At 47.7% G+C, this 20,392-nt stretch overlaps 1 protein-coding gene across 1 annotated transcript in view; it reads left to right on the top strand.

Annotated features, from left to right (window-relative positions):
- STAB2 (stabilin 2) overlaps positions 1 to 18,648 on the top strand; it is a 164,718-nt gene extending 146,070 nt beyond the window's left edge. Inside the window, exons 60-69 of the mRNA XM_046013404.1 lie at positions 244 to 385; positions 4,957 to 5,090; positions 6,873 to 7,038; positions 7,183 to 7,289; positions 10,260 to 10,379; positions 11,123 to 11,263; positions 12,585 to 12,692; positions 13,622 to 13,750; positions 14,587 to 14,703; positions 18,185 to 18,648. Of these exons, the coding sequence (XP_045869360.1) occupies positions 244 to 385; positions 4,957 to 5,090; positions 6,873 to 7,038; positions 7,183 to 7,289; positions 10,260 to 10,379; positions 11,123 to 11,263; positions 12,585 to 12,692; positions 13,622 to 13,750; positions 14,587 to 14,703; positions 18,185 to 18,235 (1,215 nt within the window). The 3' untranslated portion in view covers positions 18,236 to 18,648. The remainder of the gene's footprint in view (positions 1 to 243; positions 386 to 4,956; positions 5,091 to 6,872; positions 7,039 to 7,182; positions 7,290 to 10,259; positions 10,380 to 11,122; positions 11,264 to 12,584; positions 12,693 to 13,621; positions 13,751 to 14,586; positions 14,704 to 18,184) is intronic.
- The last annotated feature ends 1,744 nt before the right edge of the window (positions 18,649 to 20,392 follow it).

Below are 20,392 nucleotides of genomic sequence, written 5' to 3'. Positions count from 1 at the left end.
GTTGCTTTATTTGTCAGGTCAGGGATGCTGTCTCTGAGGAAGCAACATTTGGGCCAAGATGACATTTCCTCATGAGTCTGCATAAACACGAGACATGGCAATGACTTAATTGCCACTATTCATAAGCAAAGTATTTTCCTGGTGCTTCGGAGCATCTCCTGTGCTGGATGGGGGCCTGCAGAGCACGTCGGGGTCCTGGAGTCCTAGAAAAGGGGTTTCTCATCTCTTCGGCTCTCCCTACAGGGCAAGCACAAGTGTGAATGTAAAAGTCATTACGTGGGAGACGGGACAGACTGCGAGCCCGAGCAGCTGCCCATAGACCGATGTTTGCAGGACAACGGGCAGTGCCACGCTGATGCCGACTGTGCCGACCTCCACTTCCAAGGTCAGTGTGGCTAGGGGTCACTGGCCTTCTGGCCTGGGGGAGGGATTTGCCCAAGAGCAAAGGGGAACAGAATTAAAAGCCAGGCCAAACAGCCCAAGCATTGCCCAGGACCCAGTGCCCAGGAGATAGCGGGCTTTGGTAGCAGAGGACTGGAATAATTCATCTCGACTGGAAGCCTTAGAACCAGGAGGGAGCTCAAAGGTCATCCATTGTGAATTTTCCTGAAACAGGCTTTCCCCAAGTTGCTTAGCAACCATCGGTCGGAATTGAATCTAAGGAGCATAGTTCAGGGTTTAAATAACAGAGGAAGCACCTGTTGCGTGCAGAAGCAGCTTCTGAGCGGTTGTTTCGATAATACACGTTGATCGGCATGTGTGGCGTTCTCTTCCGAGACTGATCTGAATGGCTTATAATAAACCCACGAGTATCATAAAACTAGGAATCACAACACACAACAAAGTAGAAAGCCAAATGGGAAGTGGAGAGGTGCAAGTGATTTTTTTTAAGATTTTATTTATTTAGTTGACAGACAGAGATCACAAGTAGGCAGAGAGGCAGAGAGAGAGAGGAGGAAGCAGGCTCCCTGCTGAGCAGAGAGCCCAATGGGGCTCGATCCCAGGACCCTGGGATCATGACCTGAGCTGAAAGCAGAGGCTTTAACCCACTGAGCCACCCAGGCGCCCCAAGGTATAAGTGATCTTAAAGCCTCAAGGAGGAAATCCACAAAGGACCCAGCAAGGTCATTCTGAGCCAGAGGGAGAGCAGTGGTCCAGGGGAAGGGACAGCAGTGGTTCAGGGGGAGGGACAGCAGTGGTTCAGAGAGAGGGACAGCAGTGGTTCAAAGAGCAACTCGGGGTGTTACATGTTATGGCCAATCAAGATTTATTGGATGTCTCTGATTAGGACAGGGTTGTTTTAGAGACATGGTAATTCTAGTGAGGCAGTTTTTATATATCTCAATAGTAACTACTGAATTAACACCTGATACATACTGTCTTATTCCGTTCGGACTGCTACTATCGACTGAGTGGCTTAAAAACAACAGAAATGTGTTTCTCACCATTCTGGAGCCTGGAAGGCTACGATCAGGGTGCCGGCATGGTCATCTTCTAGGGAAGTCTCTCTTCCAGGTTCGGACTGTTGTCTTCTTATGTCCTCATATGACAGAAGGGCTAGGAAGTTCTCTGAGGTCCCTTTTATAAGAGCACTAACCTGGGACACCTGGCTGGCTCAGTCAGTGGAACGTGCCACTCTTGATCTTGGGGTTGTTTGTGCCCCATGTTGAATGTAGAGATTACTTTAAACACACACACACACACACACACACACACACACACACCCCATACAAGAGGGCTTTCCCCTCATGACCTAATTACCTCCCAATGGCCCCACTTCCTAATACCAACACATTGGGAGTTTCAACCCGTGAATCTGGGGAGACATAAACACACAGTCCATAACATGGACCAAATTCTAAGAGGCTTCAGATCCCTTTCGGGGATGAGATAGAAGAAATGTAAGCAAGGAAAATACACAGGCTATATGACATTGTCTCCCTGCAAGGGGATTCCCAGTGTAGCTGAAGACATTTTTTAAATCGATAAGACAAGGAAAGGCAAGTCACAGAACCGAAGACAGCCGTTCATCTTGTGCTGATGGCTCAACTGAAAAAAGAGAGCAAGAATAGAAGAAAACTGAAAGCAGGGACTCAGATATGTGTATGCTCATGTTAAACCAAAAGGTGTAAACAACCCTAGTGTCCATCAACAAATGAAAGGATAAACACACTGTAGCTTATCCATATGATACGATATAATCTGGTCCTAGAAAAGGAAGGAAATTCTGGCATGTGCTGTAACATGAATGAAACTTGAAACCATGTCACATGAAATAAACCAGACACCACAGGACAAATATTATGGACATATGCAAGGGATCTATGACAGGCAAATTCATAGAGACAGAAAGTAGAGTAGAGGTTACCAGGGGCTGCAGAGAGGGGGATAGATAGTCACAATTTGATGGTGACCATGTTTCTGTTTGGAATGATGGAAACATTCTAGAAACGGATAGTGGTGATGGTTGTATAACGTTGTAAATCTACTTAATACCACTGAATTGTACCCTTAAGATGGTCAAAAAAGTAAATTGTATGTTATGTATATTTACCAGTGTAAAAAAGTTATTTTGAAGAACTGTCAGAGATGGGAAAGATCCCTAGGTAAGATGAGAGAGGGAATCCTCAGAGAAGCTTACTAGAGGCCTGGGACTATGGTGGAGACTCAAAAGATGGCAAGGCAATGACCTCAAGGTAACAAGGTCTCAACCAGGAAGAAGGGTGAGCTCAAGGTACCCCTATGGCCAGAGAAGGTGAGGATAAGTAAGTCACATAAGGTTTCTATCTCAAGAGAGCAAACCCAGTGTGGTTGTGTTCAAGCAGATGGGAGGCAACATGGTGTAACATTTGAGAGCTTGGTTGGAGACATGCTATGTTCAAGGTGAGGCTACCAAGCAGAAGGATTCTATAAGCAGTTACTATTTAGGCTGGGTGCCGAAATGAGCATCTGGGACCAGGGACGTTGATCTGCAAGCCTTTTGCCTCAAAGAGTGAAGTCAAGAAAGTGCTTGGCTTTTTTCTTCAGGGCACGGTCCACTCAGCCAGTCCTGCTGTTCCCACAGCTGACTCAAGGTGGAAATCTATTTGGCTCTTCTTTTCCGGGGGGCTTTTCTCTTCTACTATCTCCTGAATGCCAAGAAAGTGACGGGAGTGTTACTAAGTGACTGGGCATCAGAATTGGACCCACCCTCTGTTGAAGCTGAGTAGTTACACTTAGGAGGACAGGATGGTTTTGGCATAAGACCCCAACTTTCCCTGTGGGCATGGTTACAGAGCCATGCCACACTCAGGAGGAAGTTCCTACTCTTTTGGTTCAGAAGAGGGCAAATTGGTGTAGCCTTCATGGCAGCCAATTGGACAACGTGTGCCGAGAGCCTTAAAATAATTCACACTGAGAATTGGTAGTTCCATTTCAAGAAACGCATCCAATAGACACACAATCTAAGAAGGGAATAAAGATAGATGTACCATCCCAGCATTACTTTGCATTCTAAAAGATTACAGATAACACATACCTAACAGTCAAGGATGATCAAATGCACTGTTACATATCCACTCAGATGCCCTATTAAGAATCAGGTTGCCTTAGCAACCTGGAAAAACATCTATCCATCCTTCCCCAGACTGTTAGGCGGGGAAGTGTCTGCAATTCAAATAGGGCTGACAGGGTCATACAACCTATGGAATGTTCTGCCGGACTATGGTCAAAGAGAGACCTTGAACTTAACTCTTCTTGGTGTAGCAAGTGACATTTTAGTGGCATTTGGTAATGAACTTGACAATGTAAAGATGTAACTCGGTTCTTGAACTATTTCTGGTCTCTGCATTTAATTGTCTGGCTAAAAAAGATTTCAGCTAGGAAAAAGTGATAAGTCTTTCAGTATCTTAGGGGAGAAATGGCTAGAAAACTTTTTTAAGGGCAGAGTGGCAATCAGAAAACATAGAGTCCTTGGCAAAGACTCTCTTTTTTTTTTTTTAGATTTTTATTTATTTAATTGACGGAGAGAGAGATCACAAGTAGGCAGAGAGGCAGGCAGAGAGAGAGGAAGGGAAGCAGGTTCTCTGCTGAGCAGAGAGCCCGATGTGGGGCTCGATCCCAGGACCCTGAGATCATGACCAGAGCTGAAGGCAGAGGCCTTAACCCACTGAGCCACCCAGGTGCCCCGCAAAGACTCTTTTTAAAATATTTTGTCACAGCTGTAAAGTTCACAAAAATTATTCAGTTATAAGTATTGAGGGGGAAACCCTGTTGCTAGAGAAAATTTATAACATGGGGGAATAATCATGATTCAATGTTAAGTTTCAAAAAAGATTTCTAGGGGTGCCTGGGTGGCTCAGTGAGTTAAGCCTCTGCCTTCGGCTTGGGTCATGATCTTGGGGTCCTGGGATTAAGCCCCACATTGGGCTCTCTACTCAGTGGGGAGCCTGCTTCCCTTCCTCTCTCTCCGCCTGCCTCTCTGCCTACTTGTGATCTCTCTCTCTCTGTGTCAAATAAATAAATAAATTCTTTAAAAAAAAGATTTCTAAAAACTCTATATGCAGGATGTTGCCACATATGTAATGTATATGACGTGTAAAGGAAGAGGTTAAAAAGTCAAGAAGAGTATGAAATTATGTCAAAGTAAGTTACCAAAAAAGAAAATAAAAATTCTTTAGGGGAAGTATGCCAAAATGTTAGCCCTGGAGTAATGATTACTTCCAGGGAGTAAGGTTTAAGGTGATTTGCATCTTTTCTTACTTTGATGGATTACCCACATTTCTACAATAGCATGTGCTGTATTTGTATTGAGAAAAGAAATAAATATTTTAAACGATGTGTTTCAATCTACCTTGAAGGGAAGTGACTCTCCGAGGCCACTGGGATACAGCTTGCCTTCTGCTTTGCCAGTCCTTTGCCGGGAGCCCTGCCAACCAGGCGGGCTGACCTGGACGATTGCTGTCTTTTCCCTTCTAGATACCACCGTCGGAGTGTTCCATCTCCGCTCCCCGCTGGGCCAATACAAGCTGACCTTTGACAAAGCCAAAGAGGCCTGTGCCAACGAGGCGGCAAGCATGGCAACCTACAACCAGCTCTCCTACGCCCAAAAGGTGGTCCCCAGTTAGTCAGCCCCACGCAGGCAGGGTCTGCAGGGAACAGGGTGCAGCCTCTTCTTAACATGAGGGAGACCCGGGTTGCTGCCTTCATGGAGGGGAAGGAGGGTACTCCTGGAGCAATGGTATCAATTCATCACATCCGTCGGGCATGTACTGTGTGTCAGACATCGTGCAAGTGCTTTGTTGATAAAGCTGTCCATCCTTATAACATCCCCAGAAGTAGGCGTCACTATTCCCATTTTACAGGGGGGCAACTGAGGCTCTGAAAGGTTAAGTAATGTGCTCAGGGTCACACAGACAAGAGGAGGCAGATCCAGTATTCAAATGTAGCCCTCACTCCAAGTCTGTTCTCTACCATGACATTCAACTGCCAAGGCAGAAGCACAGACTGGGAGCGCACGTCCCACAGCTGAAAACCAGAAAGAGATCCATCACCAGAGGCCTAGGAACTCCCTGAACCCACAAAATATCTGAGGGTCTCTGAAATGTCTGGCGGGGATGTGAAGGTCATAAATGGGAATTGCACCAGCTCTTGGTGGCAACCAGGTTGGAGATGGAGCTCTAGCAAAGGCTACTCTTTTGGCCCCCAAAACCAGAAGCGCTGCGTATTTGAAAAGGCCAGCACCTTGGTGTTACCGGCTAGTGATTGCTCAGCAGGCGTAGAGGAGGTGACTGCCTACACAGTGTGATTCTAAGGCCGCTCCTCCAACTTCCCTTACCATCCAGTCTCTGCCTTCCTTCAGGTCCGGCAGTTTTTCACCAAGGAACAAAACCTCTGATGCCAGGCCCCAGCGTATTGGAGGGTCTGAATTTTTGCTCTCCTGCTTGCCAATTTTGTGGCCTTGATGAGCCCATGAAAACCTCTGTCCTACTTGGCATATTTGTATAGTAGCAAATGTAATAGGCACTATAGTGACTGGTACACTCCGTTTTTAACATTAAGAGCTCTGGAATGGGCTGCTAGGGTTTGAATCTCAGCTTAACAACTAGCTGGCTGTATGACTTTGAGCAAGTTACTTAACTCCTCTTTGCCTCAATTTTGTCAATTATATGATGGGGATTTTTTTTTTAAGTTTCTATCTTCTAGGGTTGGTATGAGGGTTCAAAGTGCTGACACAGGGAAAGCCCTTACAACAGAACCTGGCCCAGAGTAAGCTCTCAATAAGTATGATGATGATGATGATAATGATGGTGGCGATAGTGATGATCATGGTGATAATGATGGTCATGGTGATGATGGTGATAATAGTGATTATCAAGGTGATGATGATAGTGAGGACGGTAATGATCATGGGGATGATGGTGATGATCATGATAGTGATGATGATGGTGATGGTGATGATGATAGTGAGGACGGTAATGATCCTGGTGATAATGATGGTGATGATAATGACGGGGATTATGGTGATGATGGTGATGGTGATGATGGTGATGATCAATTCAAGTTCTATAAATGCATAAGCAGAAGAATTTGCATCCAGGAGTAGATGGCTGAGAGTAAATTTAATTCGAGAAGAGAGAGAGGAGACATAAGTGTGGACTTGGGCATTCATTGAAAGAAAAAAATGGTACCATGTTCATCTGTTCAATGAATCAACCAAGAAAAATTTAATGAACAGCTACTATGTTTCAGGCATAATGGTACAGTAGGCAAAATGAGCCATAACCCTGACTCATGGAGTTTACAGTCTGATGTGAGAATCAGACATGAACTAAAGAAGCCCACACCAAATATGAAATTGTAGCTGATCCGTGGCCATGTCTGTGTCCCTACAGGCCAAGTACCACCTCTGTTCAGCAGGTTGGCTGGAGAGTGGGCGGGTGGCCTACCCCACAGCCTATGCCTCCCAGAACTGTGGCTCTGGCATTGTTGGAATAATAGACTATGGACAAAGAAACAATAAGAGTGAAATGTGGGATGTCTTCTGCTATCGGATGAAAGGTAATGACCCCAGCTACGCTTCAGATTCCAGGACCCACACTGCTGATTAATCCTCAGCCTGGCCAGCCTACCTCCAAGGGTGAGCTGGAGCAGCCCAGACCCCTCCCTCACCAGAGTGGGACCCTGTGTGCCCCTGCCTTCCAGATGTGAACTGCACTTGCAAGGCGGGTTACGTGGGAGATGGCTTCTCATGCAGCGGCAATCTGTTGCAAGTCCTGATGTCTTTCCCTTCACTGACGAACTTCCTCACGGTACGTATCCTGCACCCCATCTGCTTGTTTCTGCCTTGGGAAAGAAGCGCTTACCTCAAGGCAGCGATTCTAGAGGCAAGTCCTTGAAAGAAGCCCCAGGCTCCCAGTCATGGGTAAGAGCACAGGCGCCGGACCACACTGCCTGAATTCGAAGCCGGGGTTTGCCACCTGTTGCACCACCTTCGACAAGTTACTTCCCTATCTGGGCCTCAGTTTCCCAGTAAAATGGAGAGGATGATAGCCCCAGCCTCCCAGCACCATTGTGGTAATGAAAGCACTTAGCCCTGTGGCCCATACGCAGACACGGCTACACCAGGGCTGGCTAGTAGTAGCATCTCGTTTTGCATCCAGAGCAGCCTAAGGGTCTGATCTGCAGGAACGAGAAGTTCTTTGGTCTTCACGGACCGGGTTGAGCACAGTTAGCTGGGCCCGCCTGGTGATCAGACAGTTTTCAACATGGCATCGAACTGCCCTTATCACTGCCCCTCCCGTCAGTTCAATGGTCTACATGTTATGCCTAGGGAAGAGAAAGTTCCATCTGGAGAAGGATTTGGTGGTGACCAATCAGAGAACTGAACTAATAATAATAACTAGGTCAAGAATAACATATCTTGAGCATTTTCTTTGCACTGTGCATGCATGAACCCCTTCAGAGCACTTATAACTCAGTCCACAGAATGTAAGCTCCCTAAGGGACAGGATTTTCCCTGCCTTGTCACTGGCATATAGTTGGTGCTCAATAAACACTTGTTACTAGGAATAAATTCTCATGTGACCTTATGAGATCACTTCTGCTATTATCCCCATTTTGTAGATAAAGACACTGAGGCTTACCAAGGTGAAGGGCACAGCCAAGGAGAGGGGACTGGGCATAAGTATGGGGCTTGCAGGATCAGAGCAGAAGTTAAACCAAAGGCTCCCAAATGGTGAGTCTTTATCCGCAGACTGAAAGCATCCATCTAACTGTTCTAAAATTCAGGGTTACCATAAACACACTGAAGATAAACACTCAAACCAGTGTTTCTGCATGCAGGAGTTTGGCTTGCAACAGCATTGCAGAAAAAAACAGTGTCGGAATGGGAGAAGATATTTGCAAATGACAGTACAGACAAAGGGTTGATATCCAGGATCTATAAAGAACTTCTCAAACTCAACACACACAAAACAGATAATCAAAAAATGGGCAGAAGACATGAACAGACACTTTTCCAATGAAGACATACAAATGGCTATCAGACACATGAAAAAATGTTCATCATCACTAGCCATCAGGGAGATTTAAATTAAAACCACATTGAGATATCATCTTACACCAGTTAGAATGGCCAAAATTAGCAAGACAGGAAACAATGTGTGTTGGAGAGGATGTGGAGAAAGGGGAACCCTCTCACGCTGTTGGTGGGAATGCAAGTTGGTGCAGCCACTTTGGAGAACAGTGTGGAGATTCCTCAAGAAATTAAAAATAGAGCTTCCCTATGGCCCTGCAATTGCACTGCTGGGTATTTACCCCAAAGATACAGATGTAGTGAAAAGAGGGGCCATCTGTACCCCAATGTTTATAGCAGCAATGGCCACGGTCACCAAACTGTGGAAAGAACCAAGATGCCCTTCAATGGATGAATGGATAAGGAAGATGTGGTCCATATACACTATGGAGTATTATGCCTCCATCAGAAAGGATGAATACCCAACTTTTGTATCAACATGGACAGGACTGGAAGAGATTATGCTGAGTGAAATAAGTCAAGCAGAGAGCGTCAATTATATGGTTTCACTTATTTGTGGAGCATAACAAATAACATGGAGGACATAGGGAGATGGAGAGAAGGGAGTTGAGGGAAAGTGGAAGGGGAGATGAACCATGAGAGACTATAGACTCTGAAAAACAATCTGAGGGTTTTGAAGGGGCAGGGGGTGGGAGTTTGGGGGAGCCAGATGGTGGGTATTATGGAGGGCACATATGGCATGGAGCACTGGGTGTGGTGCATAAACAATGAATTCTGTTACGCTGAAAAGAAATTAATTTTTTTTAAAAAGATAAAAAAAAAACAGTGTCGGAACAAGACCCACTGGCTGTGTGCTCCTGAGCAGATTAATTAACTTCTCTGGGCTTCAGTGGCCCTGTCCACACAATGACATAGTCAAACTGGGTAAGCGAGGTTTCTTAAACTGTTCCAGCAAGTATTCATTGAGCACCTACTACATGCTTGACATATATCAGTGAACAAAACGGACACACCAACTAATAAACAGACTAAGTACATAGTAGTGAATGCTAAGAGGTGATTATATATGATGGGGGGGTGGGGAAGGAAGGGAAGCTTTGAGTAGGGAGAAAGAAGGGTACAACTGTAGGGTTCCCAATTTGCAGGGTGATAAGGAATGGCCTTGGTGAGAAGAAGACACCCTAGGAAAGAGTGAACAGAGGCAAGGGAGTTAGCTGTGTAGACGTGGGGCAAGAACACGCCAGGCAGGAGGATGAAAGGCAACAGTGGCCACAAGAGTTTGAAGACCAGCAAGGAAGTCAGTGAGGCTGCAGCCAAGTGAGGGAAAGAGAGGCCAGCTGGGCCCAGGGGCAGCGGAGCAACAGGGTCCAGGTGGTCTGGGCCTCATGGGCCATTCCTTGTAAGGCGTCTGGTTTTCCTCTGAGTGACGTGCAGGTCATTGCAAGACGAGGAGACTCAAGATTTGACTTAGATTTCAAGGGACTATGCAGGCAGCCATGTTAAAAATGGTCTTGATTCTGTGATGCGGCTGTACTTTGGACCATAGGATTCATTGAGAATAGAAAAGTGCTCCTAAAACTCTCCCAGGAGGCAGTCAGAAGAAACAGCCTGTGAGTGGCAGCCGGACTTGGGGCCAGCGTCAGGAACATTCCCAGATGGGTGGTGCCCCGTGACCCCTTCCACGATGTCCTCCCGCCACCCTAACCCTTGTACACCAGAGCTGACCACTCTTTCCTCTCCCTAGGAGGTGTTGGCCTATTCCAACCGCTCAGCCAGAGGCCGGGCATTTCGGGACCACCTGACGGACCTGTCAATCCGCAGTACCCTCTTTGTGCCACACAACAGCGGGCTGGGGGAGAACGAGGTGAGGCGGGGGCCTACTGTTTGTGCTTTAGACTAGTGCTTTGACAGGATCCGTTATCTGTCACCACAAATCACCCCAAAACTCAGTGGCTACACCAGGTACTCAGTTCACACATCTGCAGTCAGCTGGCCATCCTGGTCCTGGCCAGGGCTGCTCATGGGTCTGTGATGGCCTGGCCGTCCACTGACAGAGGCCTCTGGTCCTCCAGCACACTAGCCCAGACACATTCTCATGGGGCTGGAAGCAAGTGGTAATTGGGAACAAGTCCCCATTTGATCACATTGGCTAACAGTCCCCTGGGCCAACAGGTCATGTGGCTGAGCCCAAAGTCAGAGCGGGAAGCACTCAGAGTTATATGGCAAAGGGCTCGTATGCAGGAGGGATGGAGAAGCAGAGCCCCAGATGCAGTCAGCCCACCACACTAGCTGTCCTCACATCTGGACATGTGAAGAGATGGCAATTCCACATAGGTTGCTGACCGCAGGCTCTGGCAGGCCCCAGCCCTGTCCCATCTGGGGGCTGAGAGGAGTGGGACCTCTGCCCACAGTTACCCACTCAAGATGCACCCTTCACGCAGATGACTCTCAATGCCACAAGCTAGCTAGAGGTGCGCCTGAGAGAAGCTTGACTTCCTTCTCTCCACATGGACACAGAAGGCCATGAAAAGTGATTTTTTTTCTTTTATTTAAAATAAAATTGCCTGGCTTCTATAGACCATTCTTGTGTTTCTCCTTTCTTCTCAGACGCTGTCTGGGCGAGACATTGAGCACCACCTCGCCAATACCAGCATCTTCTTTTACAATGACCTTGTCAATGGTACCATCCTGCAGACTAAGCTGGGAAGCCAGCTGCTCATCACCTCCAGCCAGGACCAGCAACAACCGGTATGAAAAATATTCTGAACTTACTGGCAGAACCGGAGAGAATATATTCAAAATTCTTAGCATACAGTAGGTGCTTAATAGATGACAACTATTATAATGTGAAAGTAAATGTTAAACCTGTAGTCAGGGGATGGTATTAGGTGCACACTGTAGTACACCATGCTGTTAGGCAACCGCTACCCCTTGGGGAGTAAACCACTGTTGACCTCCGGCCCTGGAAACTGGTAATGATGGATGAGGAACGTGACATGAAACCACGTTTAAAGCTTTCTGGTCCTCTGCCTCTGTTTCACAGTGACAATGGCAGGGATGCTATTGGTGATGATAGGTCATGGTGATATTGACGATGATCATGAGGATGATGATAGTGATGGTCATGATGCTGATGGCAGTGGTAGCCATGGTGACCATGACATAGAATCATAGGCACTTGTGAAAATTCAGTGACTCTGTGCTTGTGGCATGTGAGACTAGTGAGTGAGTGGTAGCAAGTGCCAAATGAGTATTATTTTTTAATATTTATCTGATCAATGATTTCTTTTATCGAAGATTAGTGGTTTAGACCAGGGTTTCTCAAATTTTTTTTTGAAGATTTTACTTATTTATTTGACAGACAGAGATCACAAGTAGGCAGAGAGGCAGGCAGAGAGAGAGGAGGAAGAAGGCTCCCCACCGAGCCGAGAGCCCGATGTGGGGCTCGATCCCAAGACCCTGGGATCATGACCCGAGCCGAAGGCAGAGGCTTTAACCCACTGAGCCACCCAGGCGCCCTGGGTTTCTCAAATTTTAACATGCATTTGAATCAGCTAGAGTTTTGTTGAAATACAGATCATACTTCAGCAGGTGGAGTATGGGGACCACATTTCTAATGAACTCTCAGGTAATGCCCACAACCACAAAAGAGTAGATGATGCTCTGATGAGCAGGGGATGAGATCCATTCTCCAACAGCCCAGTGGGATGTTCAGAGCAGTGGATCCAAAGTCCAGAGGCTTAGGGTTGGCCATTTGCTATCTGGGTGATCCTGGACAAGCCATTTTCCCTCTGAACTCTCATCTGGTAGACAAGTTGGTAGGACAGAATGGCCCCTTGGGTTCCTCGTACCTCTTCAATCTGCCTTGTGGCCCAAGGGCAACTAAGGTGTTCTGTGCTGTCCAGATGGGAGCAGAAGTCCTGTGCTGCCTGTTGGTAACAATAGGCCTGACCCCTGGACTACAGGACCTGGGAGAAATTGAGCAACTTCCTTCCATCGCGGGGTTGCCCACATGGGGAAAAGAGGCAGATGGCCACAGATCTCCACCAGCCCCCTCTCATTTCCCCAGGAGACCAGGTTTGTCGATGGAAGGGCCATTCTGCAGTGGGACATCTTTGCCTCCAATGGGATCATTCATGTCATTTCCAGGCCTTTAAAAGCACCCCCGGCTCCAGTGGTGAGTATCCAGGGCTCCTGGTGGCAGGCAGGGGAGGCGGTTCCCAAGGTCCACTTGTCCACTCCCCAAGAGGCAAACTCTAGCTAGAAGCTTTGTCTCCTGTCCTCTGGAGACGGGAGGAGCCTCCCATATCCACATCCGCAGAAGCTGGCCTCAGAGATATGAGGCCCTGGTTCACCCCACCCCTGCTCTTGTGCCTTAGCAACGCAACACCCACCACTGTTGATATTTGTTGAGTGAATGGGCCAATAGAGAAGCCACTGGGAGGGGAGTAAGAAATCCTGAGCTCTGGTTTGTCCCCTCCACTTCATTGTTGTGCAACTTGGACAAGTCTCTGAGTCCCATTTTTTCATCAGCAAAAGGGGGGGGGTCATAATGCCAACCCCTTGGATTCTTGGGAGGATTATGAGTCAATAAATATAAAATAATTAGGACAATCCTTGGTACACAGTATGGCAGGCTATAGGAGGGTGGGTTTTTTGGTATTGTTAGTATTCTGCTTTCTAAATGTGTGAGGGAAGGGTGAGCCCAGCTGGCTTCTGGAAATTTCCATAGCATAGTGGTTAAGTGCACCAGCTCCAAAGCCAGGCTGGCTTCAGTGTCCACCTATCTCTACTCCTCACTGGCTCTGTGATATTGAGCAAAGCACTTACCCTCTCTGGGCCTCAGTCGCCCCACATAAAAATGGAAACAGTGATACATGTCCCTATCTCTTGGGGCTATTATAGGTTTAACTGGATTATGTCATGAAAGGGACTTAGACCCCAGTAGTAGGAAGGGCTAACTACATGTTACCTATCTTATCCTTCCTTTTATCCCAACCGGCCCAAGATACCTGGGGCCAGCAAGAGTAGGGTAGGCTCCAGAAAGCGCTCCTGCTTGGCAAGGCCCCAAGTTTGAGTATCACCCCCTCCTCTTTCTCTGTGCAGGCTTCAGTCCACACAGGCGTGGGAACAGGGATATTCTTCGCCACCGCCCTGGTCTTTGGAGCCGCTGCACTGGCTGCATATTCTTACTTCCGGCTAAACCGGAGAACAGCTGGCTTCCAGCATTTTGAGGTAAGAGAGGCATGGGAACATGGTGATGGGGGAGATCCCTCTTCGGAGCCCAGTCCCTGACCGGCTGCCTCACAGAGCTCACACGGCAGCTGGGGGCTTCTCTTGGAGGCACATTCACCAGGAGCCCAGAACCCTCCCCTCGGAGGGTTCAGGAGACCAGCACCTGCTCTGCTTAGCGAGAGCTTCAAGGCTGACTGACTCTGGGGGTGGAGAGGGTCGGGGACCTGCATGGTCGGGCCTCACTCTGCAGCCAGCCTCAAAGGTCGTCCCATTTGAACTGCTGAGCCCGCATGTAGGTCAGCAGGTCTCAGCTGAGCAGGGGAGGCCCTCAGGGATGGGGTGTGGCCCCAGCTCAGTAGCGGAACACGCCCCATTCTGTGCTTTCTGCCCCTGCCAGCCCAGCCTCTTCTCCAGCTGCCTCCCCTAGATGCGGCTCCTCTGGCAGGAGGCCATTCCCTCCCAGCAGAGCACCTGCCGATTCATAAGCTCCAGCATCTTTACCGACAGTGTGCACGCCGTAGGAGTCCTTTCATGTTAAGTTCAAGGACAGGCAAAGCCACTCCAGGGCGATGGGAGTCAGAAGAGCAGTTACCCTGGGTGGATTGGGTCCTGTGGGCATGGGTATGAGGCCGCTTCCTGGGGAAGTGGCGGCGGGGGTGGGAGGGTGGTAACACCCTGTGTGCAGATTTGGGTGGCAGGCGTGCTTGGATAGACATATGAAGTTCTTGAGCCCAGCACTTATGAGGGGTGGGCACGGCTTGCTTTACCTGACAACTTGAATGAGCCACTCCTGCCCTGGGGACATCCTGTCAGCCTGTGCTTGTCTTTTGGAGCAGTCGGAGGAGGATATTGATGTCGCGGCTCTTGGCAAGCAGCAGCCTGAGAATATACCAAACCCCTTGTATGAGAGCACCCCCTCCGCTCGCCCAGAACCTTCCTGTGAGCACTTCATGGTGAGTCTGCCTCTTCACCTAAGAACAGATGCAGGTGGGGTGCAGGAGAGTGGGGTCTTCCAGCAAATCCAACTGGAAAGCTTTGCACCAAGAAAGGCACATTTCTAGAACGTGTCTCAGGGCAATAAGCCTAAAAGCCAGTATTATAAGCTGACTGAAGCCAGGTGGCTGTTGAGTGTCCCTGGGTTCTTTGGGGTGAGATCTCCAATAATTAGAGGTAATAGAGGCTGATCACCCCCAACCTCATGACCAGGTGAGAAGTGATTTGTCACACGAAGATATTTTGGGCTGCATTCTGCCACAAACATTTGTCCTCGAGGTAACCAGTGCAAAGACAGACTCAGGCCTTAAAAAGCATTTTTCCCCCCTTATGTTATGCTTTAAACACATTTCCATTGTTGGGGGTCTCTGGCTGGCTCCGTTGGTAGAGCATGCAGTTCTTGATCCCAGGGCCATGAGTTCAAGCCCCACATTGAGCATGGATCTATACCTACTTAAAAAAAAAATTTTTTTTTTAAACTTTCATTTTACATGGTTGCCACAGTTTTTCTCCCCATTGTCAGAGCTGCTTCTTGCCTTTGGAACTATGCTCCTTTTAATGACAGCAGGCCAGGTCCAAGGATCCAGAGGGAGTCCCACAGGACCCACCAAGAGGGTCAGTGGCTTCTCCTAGGATGGAAATCAAATCTGAGCCAGCAGGAAGAGAGAGCAGAGTTTACTGAAGATACAGAGAGGGCAGATACAGATGGAGTGCGGAGACACAGGGAAAGGAAATGAAAGGAGCACGAGTCGAGTTCTGGGTCTGGGGTTTTTATTGAGGGTGGTCAGGTGTATAGGCCCCCTCAGGCATCCCACAATTGGTTAGAACAAAGAACAGGGTCCAACTGTTAGTCCTTGGAGCCAGGGGCCCCTGGCTGGGAGATGTGTAGCTGCTGGTGGCCTGGAGTGCGCATTTGGTAGCTTAGTCCCATCATTCTCACCTGGTCCTTCCTTAGATGTTATCTGTTCGAGAGAAATCATTAACTCCTTGTCTCTTCCAAGGAAGACATACACACTCTTTGCATTAGGAGGCATGTGTAAGGTGGGGTAGGGGTGCACGTCCCAGCGAGAGTGGAAGCAGGAAAAGGAGCAAAAGCAGCTTTTTATGGAGTCCTTCGGTTTCCCTATCTCACTTTGATCAGGTCTTTGTTATCTAGAGGAACATGTTCTGCTCTGATGTTCCAGAAAATAACCATTTGTTCATAGTTAGTGATCCCTGAGCCTGGATGGGGCTCCACTGATTTCATCCCAGGGGGAGCCCACAGCAAGGTACCCCATTCACATGGAATGTGGAAGGTACACCTGCCCATGGCCTACTACCAGGTCAGCGCTGAGCAGCTGGAATAAACCTTAATTCTTCCTTTTATAGGGAGGTAAGAAAAATTGATAGCTAGTGTGTACCTCAGGAGACTGAGCTGACAGCATTGCTCAGGTCCAAGGAAATCACCTGAATCTGGGCTGTTGGTCTAGAACCCTCATGAAGAAGTAGCCAAAGGGGCTCCTGGGTGGCTCAGGAGGTTGAGTGTCTGCCTTTGGCTCAGGTCATGAACTCAGAGTCCCAGGATCGAGCCCCGCATCAGGCTCCCTGCTCAGTGCACAGCCTGCCCTTCGCCCAGTTCCTGCTCTCTCTCACATACACACACAGCTCTCTCTTAAATAAATAAAAATCTAAAAAAAAAAAAAAAAAAAGGTAACCCAAGCCAGAATGCTGCTGTGATTGATTGATGCTCGTACACATGCTACCCTCCCTGCAAAACTCTATTATGGCTGTTGCATTCTGGCAAGTTGGCACTGAAACATTACCGAAATACTTTATTGCACCACTTTTCAGCTCGTAGAGTACAACAGATGTTTTTGTTCTTCTGCAGTGAACCAAACGTAAACGTCTTGTGTTCTCAGTGCCCGTGGTAGCAGAACTAATATCTTTGCAATAGACTGAAAAATAACCTAGATCCTAACCTACTTTGTTTTTCTCATCAAACCCATGTAGAAGTTTCCCCACCCAAATTGAAAGGGTAAGTTTGGCTGTTCATTTCTTAACTAGTAGTTCATGTCTGGAAGAACTGTTATGTTGAAATCAGCCTGATGTAAAAAGCTGGTGCAGTGGCAAGGGGGTGTTACCCATCTCTTTCCGGGTGCTTCATGCTTTCTCAGCTGCCTGTCCTCTTCTGAGGGCTCTGTCAGCACCACGCATGAAAGGTTCTCCTGAGGCAGGAGACAGTGTGTCCCAAATGCAGGAGTCAGATGAACCCTTCTCATCAGACCAGGTGGCAGAGATGTTCCAGGAACAGAAATCTGAGGCTGCCCCCCCGGGAAGGGAAGTCCTCCATTCTCCTGACTTTCATATTGAAGGTGGGGTGCCTGTACTATATTTGTAGCAAGCCAGACAGCCGGAACACATCCCGTATGCAAATTAGCAGCACTTCGGGGCCAATCAGAGCTGCAGAAAGCACCAGGCTTGGGTGCTGCCTCCGGAGTATGACTTCTGATTGGACTCTCAAATACTCAAGAGCCAGTGACAAAGAATGTTTAATCTGGAAGCAGTTTTTTGTAATCATACTAAGAGCCACCTTTGGCACAGTGTGTGTACCTTCTTTAATGCAGTATCCAATTTAAGCCTCGTACTTCCTGGTGAGGAAAATATTATTCTGGCCCTTTATAAAGATGAGGGGAAAACACCAAAATGGAACCCACCTGTCCAGAGGCCATGAGCTTCAAGCAGTGGTAACCGCCCCCAGAACCACCCTACCATCCTGCCTCCTAACACAAGACAGCAGCATGAGCAGACGCTCCTCCCACACATATGTTCACAGGGCACTTGGAGGAGAACTGTTTTAGGCTCTTGGGAAAGAGGTTTTCCTCCACCCTCTTAGGATCCCTCGCTGGATCTGAAAAGTAATCTGACAGATTCACAGGAGAAAAGCGTATAAACTCTGTGGCAAGTCTGCATGTACCTGGGAGCCCTCACCAGAGAAGGAAGACCTGAAGTGACCAGAGCAGGAAGCTTTTCTTTTATACAAAGAAATGACACATCTGTGCAGAATGGACAAGACAGAGGTTTGGGCTTATGGGGAGTACACGGTGAAGCAAGTAGGAAGATACGGAGTTTAACCAGGTTGTTTGTACAGATTTTCTGGCCCCAAATTCTTGTCTCTGGTGATCAGTATCTTCTTTCCTCCTGGTTCAGGGAGGGTTTTATGACCTGTTTAAAGGAAAAGAAACAAGGTGGGGGAAGTTCACAGTGACCATCCTTCTGCTGGTATTTTTTTTCCAAAAATTCCTTCAGTTTAAGATATTTAAACCGCCAAGGGGCCATATTTCAGTAGCGTGTTCTGAACCCCTTCAAGGTCTCAGAGCAGGGACCAGAAGGAATGCTCAGCCTAGAAAGATCCAACAAGCAGGAGGGGCTGTGCCCAGTGTTTCCAAGACCTCTCTTTTCCAGGATGCCGAAGACCAGCAGCTGGACAACATTGACCCCCTGGGGGCGCTGTGAGGGGCCAGCCCTGCTGTGGCCAGCCACCCCCCTCGGCCATCTGCTCACCTGCCCGAGCCTCCTCAAAAAGGCTGTCAACTGTGAATCCTCACACTGGTTGTTTGGAAAGTAAGGTCCTTTCACATTTTAAAGTAGGAAGTACTCAAGCCATACCTCATCTCTTCGGTGAATCTGGGGGATTACTTTTTTTTCTGTGGGTGAGGGGTTGTGTTAAACCACCTACCAACCCAGGGGGACTATCCCTCCACTGTCCCTCCTTTGTACCTTTAGATGGCACTTAAGTACATTCTCCCCAACGCTATGACCTCACCTCCTTTCCCCGTTAGGTTGTAAGCATCCAAAAGGCAGGGACCTGCCTCATTCATCCTTGTATCTCGGGGTCTGGGACATGCAGTGTGCTCAATAAATGTTTATGGAAGAGAACTAAAGTCAACGGAACCAACTGGCGTTTTGGGAAACAAAAATACTGTTTGCCACAGAAAGGGTCAAAGTCTGAAGGTAAAATCCACTTACTGGAGCTAATAAGGGCCTTTTCATTTATACAAAACCTCCCTTTTAAAGTCTTCTTTCTTGTTTTGTTCGCTTGTTTGTGTTTAAGAAGAAATAACCAGTTCACAGTCACTGGGGCAGCTAGAATTAAAACGACAGATAATAACAAGTGTTGGCAAGGATGTGAGAAATCAGACCCCTCATACGTCACTGGGAGGAAAGTAAAATGGTGCAGCCACGTGGAAATGTTTGGCGGTTCCTCAAAAACTTAAACACAGTGTTACATGATCCAGAAATTCCACTCCTTGGCATATATCCAAGAGAAATGAAAAACATGTCCCCATGATAACTTATATATGCAAGCTCACAACATTATTTGTAATAGCCAGAAAGTAGAAACGACCCAAACGTCCATCATCTTTTGAATGGATAACCAACGGTGGTATATCCCCCCAGTGAAGTCTCATTCTCCCCTACAAGGGAATTAGGTACTGAGGACGCATGCCAGCAGCACAAAGAGAACCTGAAAACACCAGCCAAGAAGGCAGATGCAAAAGACCACAGACTGTAAGACTCCATCTACATGAAATTTCCAAAATAGTCAAATTCACAGAAAATAGATTAGTGATTTCAAGGGACAGGGAGTAATGAAAATGTTCTAAAACTTTCCAGTGGTGATGTGTGGACTCGGGACAATTTTTGACTGTGCACGACTCTCCCAAGCAGTGCAGGATGTCTACACACCAGGCCCCTGTCCTCAAAAGGTCAGAAGGGCCCTTCCATCACCATGACAACCGAGCACCCTCCAACCCACACACCACACACTTTTAAGTGGTCCCAAGGGGGCGGGACTGGCCAGCTTTGTGAATCACTGCTGGGACACAGAAGGGAAAAGCTGGGTTGAGCAGACCTCAGACTCTCCTTTTGGCCCAATAACCGTTCCACAGGCTCAGGGCTTTTGCTGAGTCAGGTGAGACATTCTGGAGGCCCCAATATAAGCTTTTTCACAAGTCCAGGAAAGGAAAGAAGTCCCAGTCTCAGGCAAAGGAACAGCTTACCATCTCTCTGGGACAACATGTCATGATGAAAGTAATGCCATGTTTCCAGGAACTCGCTCCCCAAAAACGAGAGACAAATTCTCCAGTGAGAGAATGGTACCACCATCACAGGGACAAAAAGGCAAGCGATGGAAAAGGAAGACCAGCAGGCTCTCCACGGAAGGAGTGAATGAGACGAAGGTCTGGGCACACCGAGACGTCAAGGTCATGAAGGTGGTTTAATACCTGTGCACTCACACATAGAGTTTTTAAAAAATAAGCTCTTCAAAATATTTGTAAATTTATCCAAAACCCAATAGTGATTTGACTTCATAGCACTCATTCCTAATTTAGTATTATTCAGCATTTTCTTCCCTTAAATCACGGCTTCCAATTTTTAGCTTTCCTGGCAATTTCGATGGCAAGCATGTGGATGACCATCTTCTCTGGCTCTCAAAGAAGGAACTATCCATGGGGAAACAGCATTTCCAGGGCGAGGGTATTGGCTGCCTACCCAAGACTGAGCTCGTGCTCATTTTCCATATGTGCCTTAACAATCTTCTGGGTCTGAAAACAAGCTGGGGTGCTGGGACAAATGGGGTGAGAAATGAACCACACATCTTCCACCCTT

The sequence above is a fragment of the Meles meles genome, chromosome 7, assembly GCF_922984935.1.
Source record: "Meles meles chromosome 7, mMelMel3.1 paternal haplotype, whole genome shotgun sequence".
Lineage (NCBI taxonomy): Eukaryota > Metazoa > Chordata > Mammalia > Carnivora > Mustelidae > Meles > Meles meles.
Note: the sequence above shows the minus strand (reverse complement) of the source record. Positions and strands in the feature narration are given on the sequence as shown.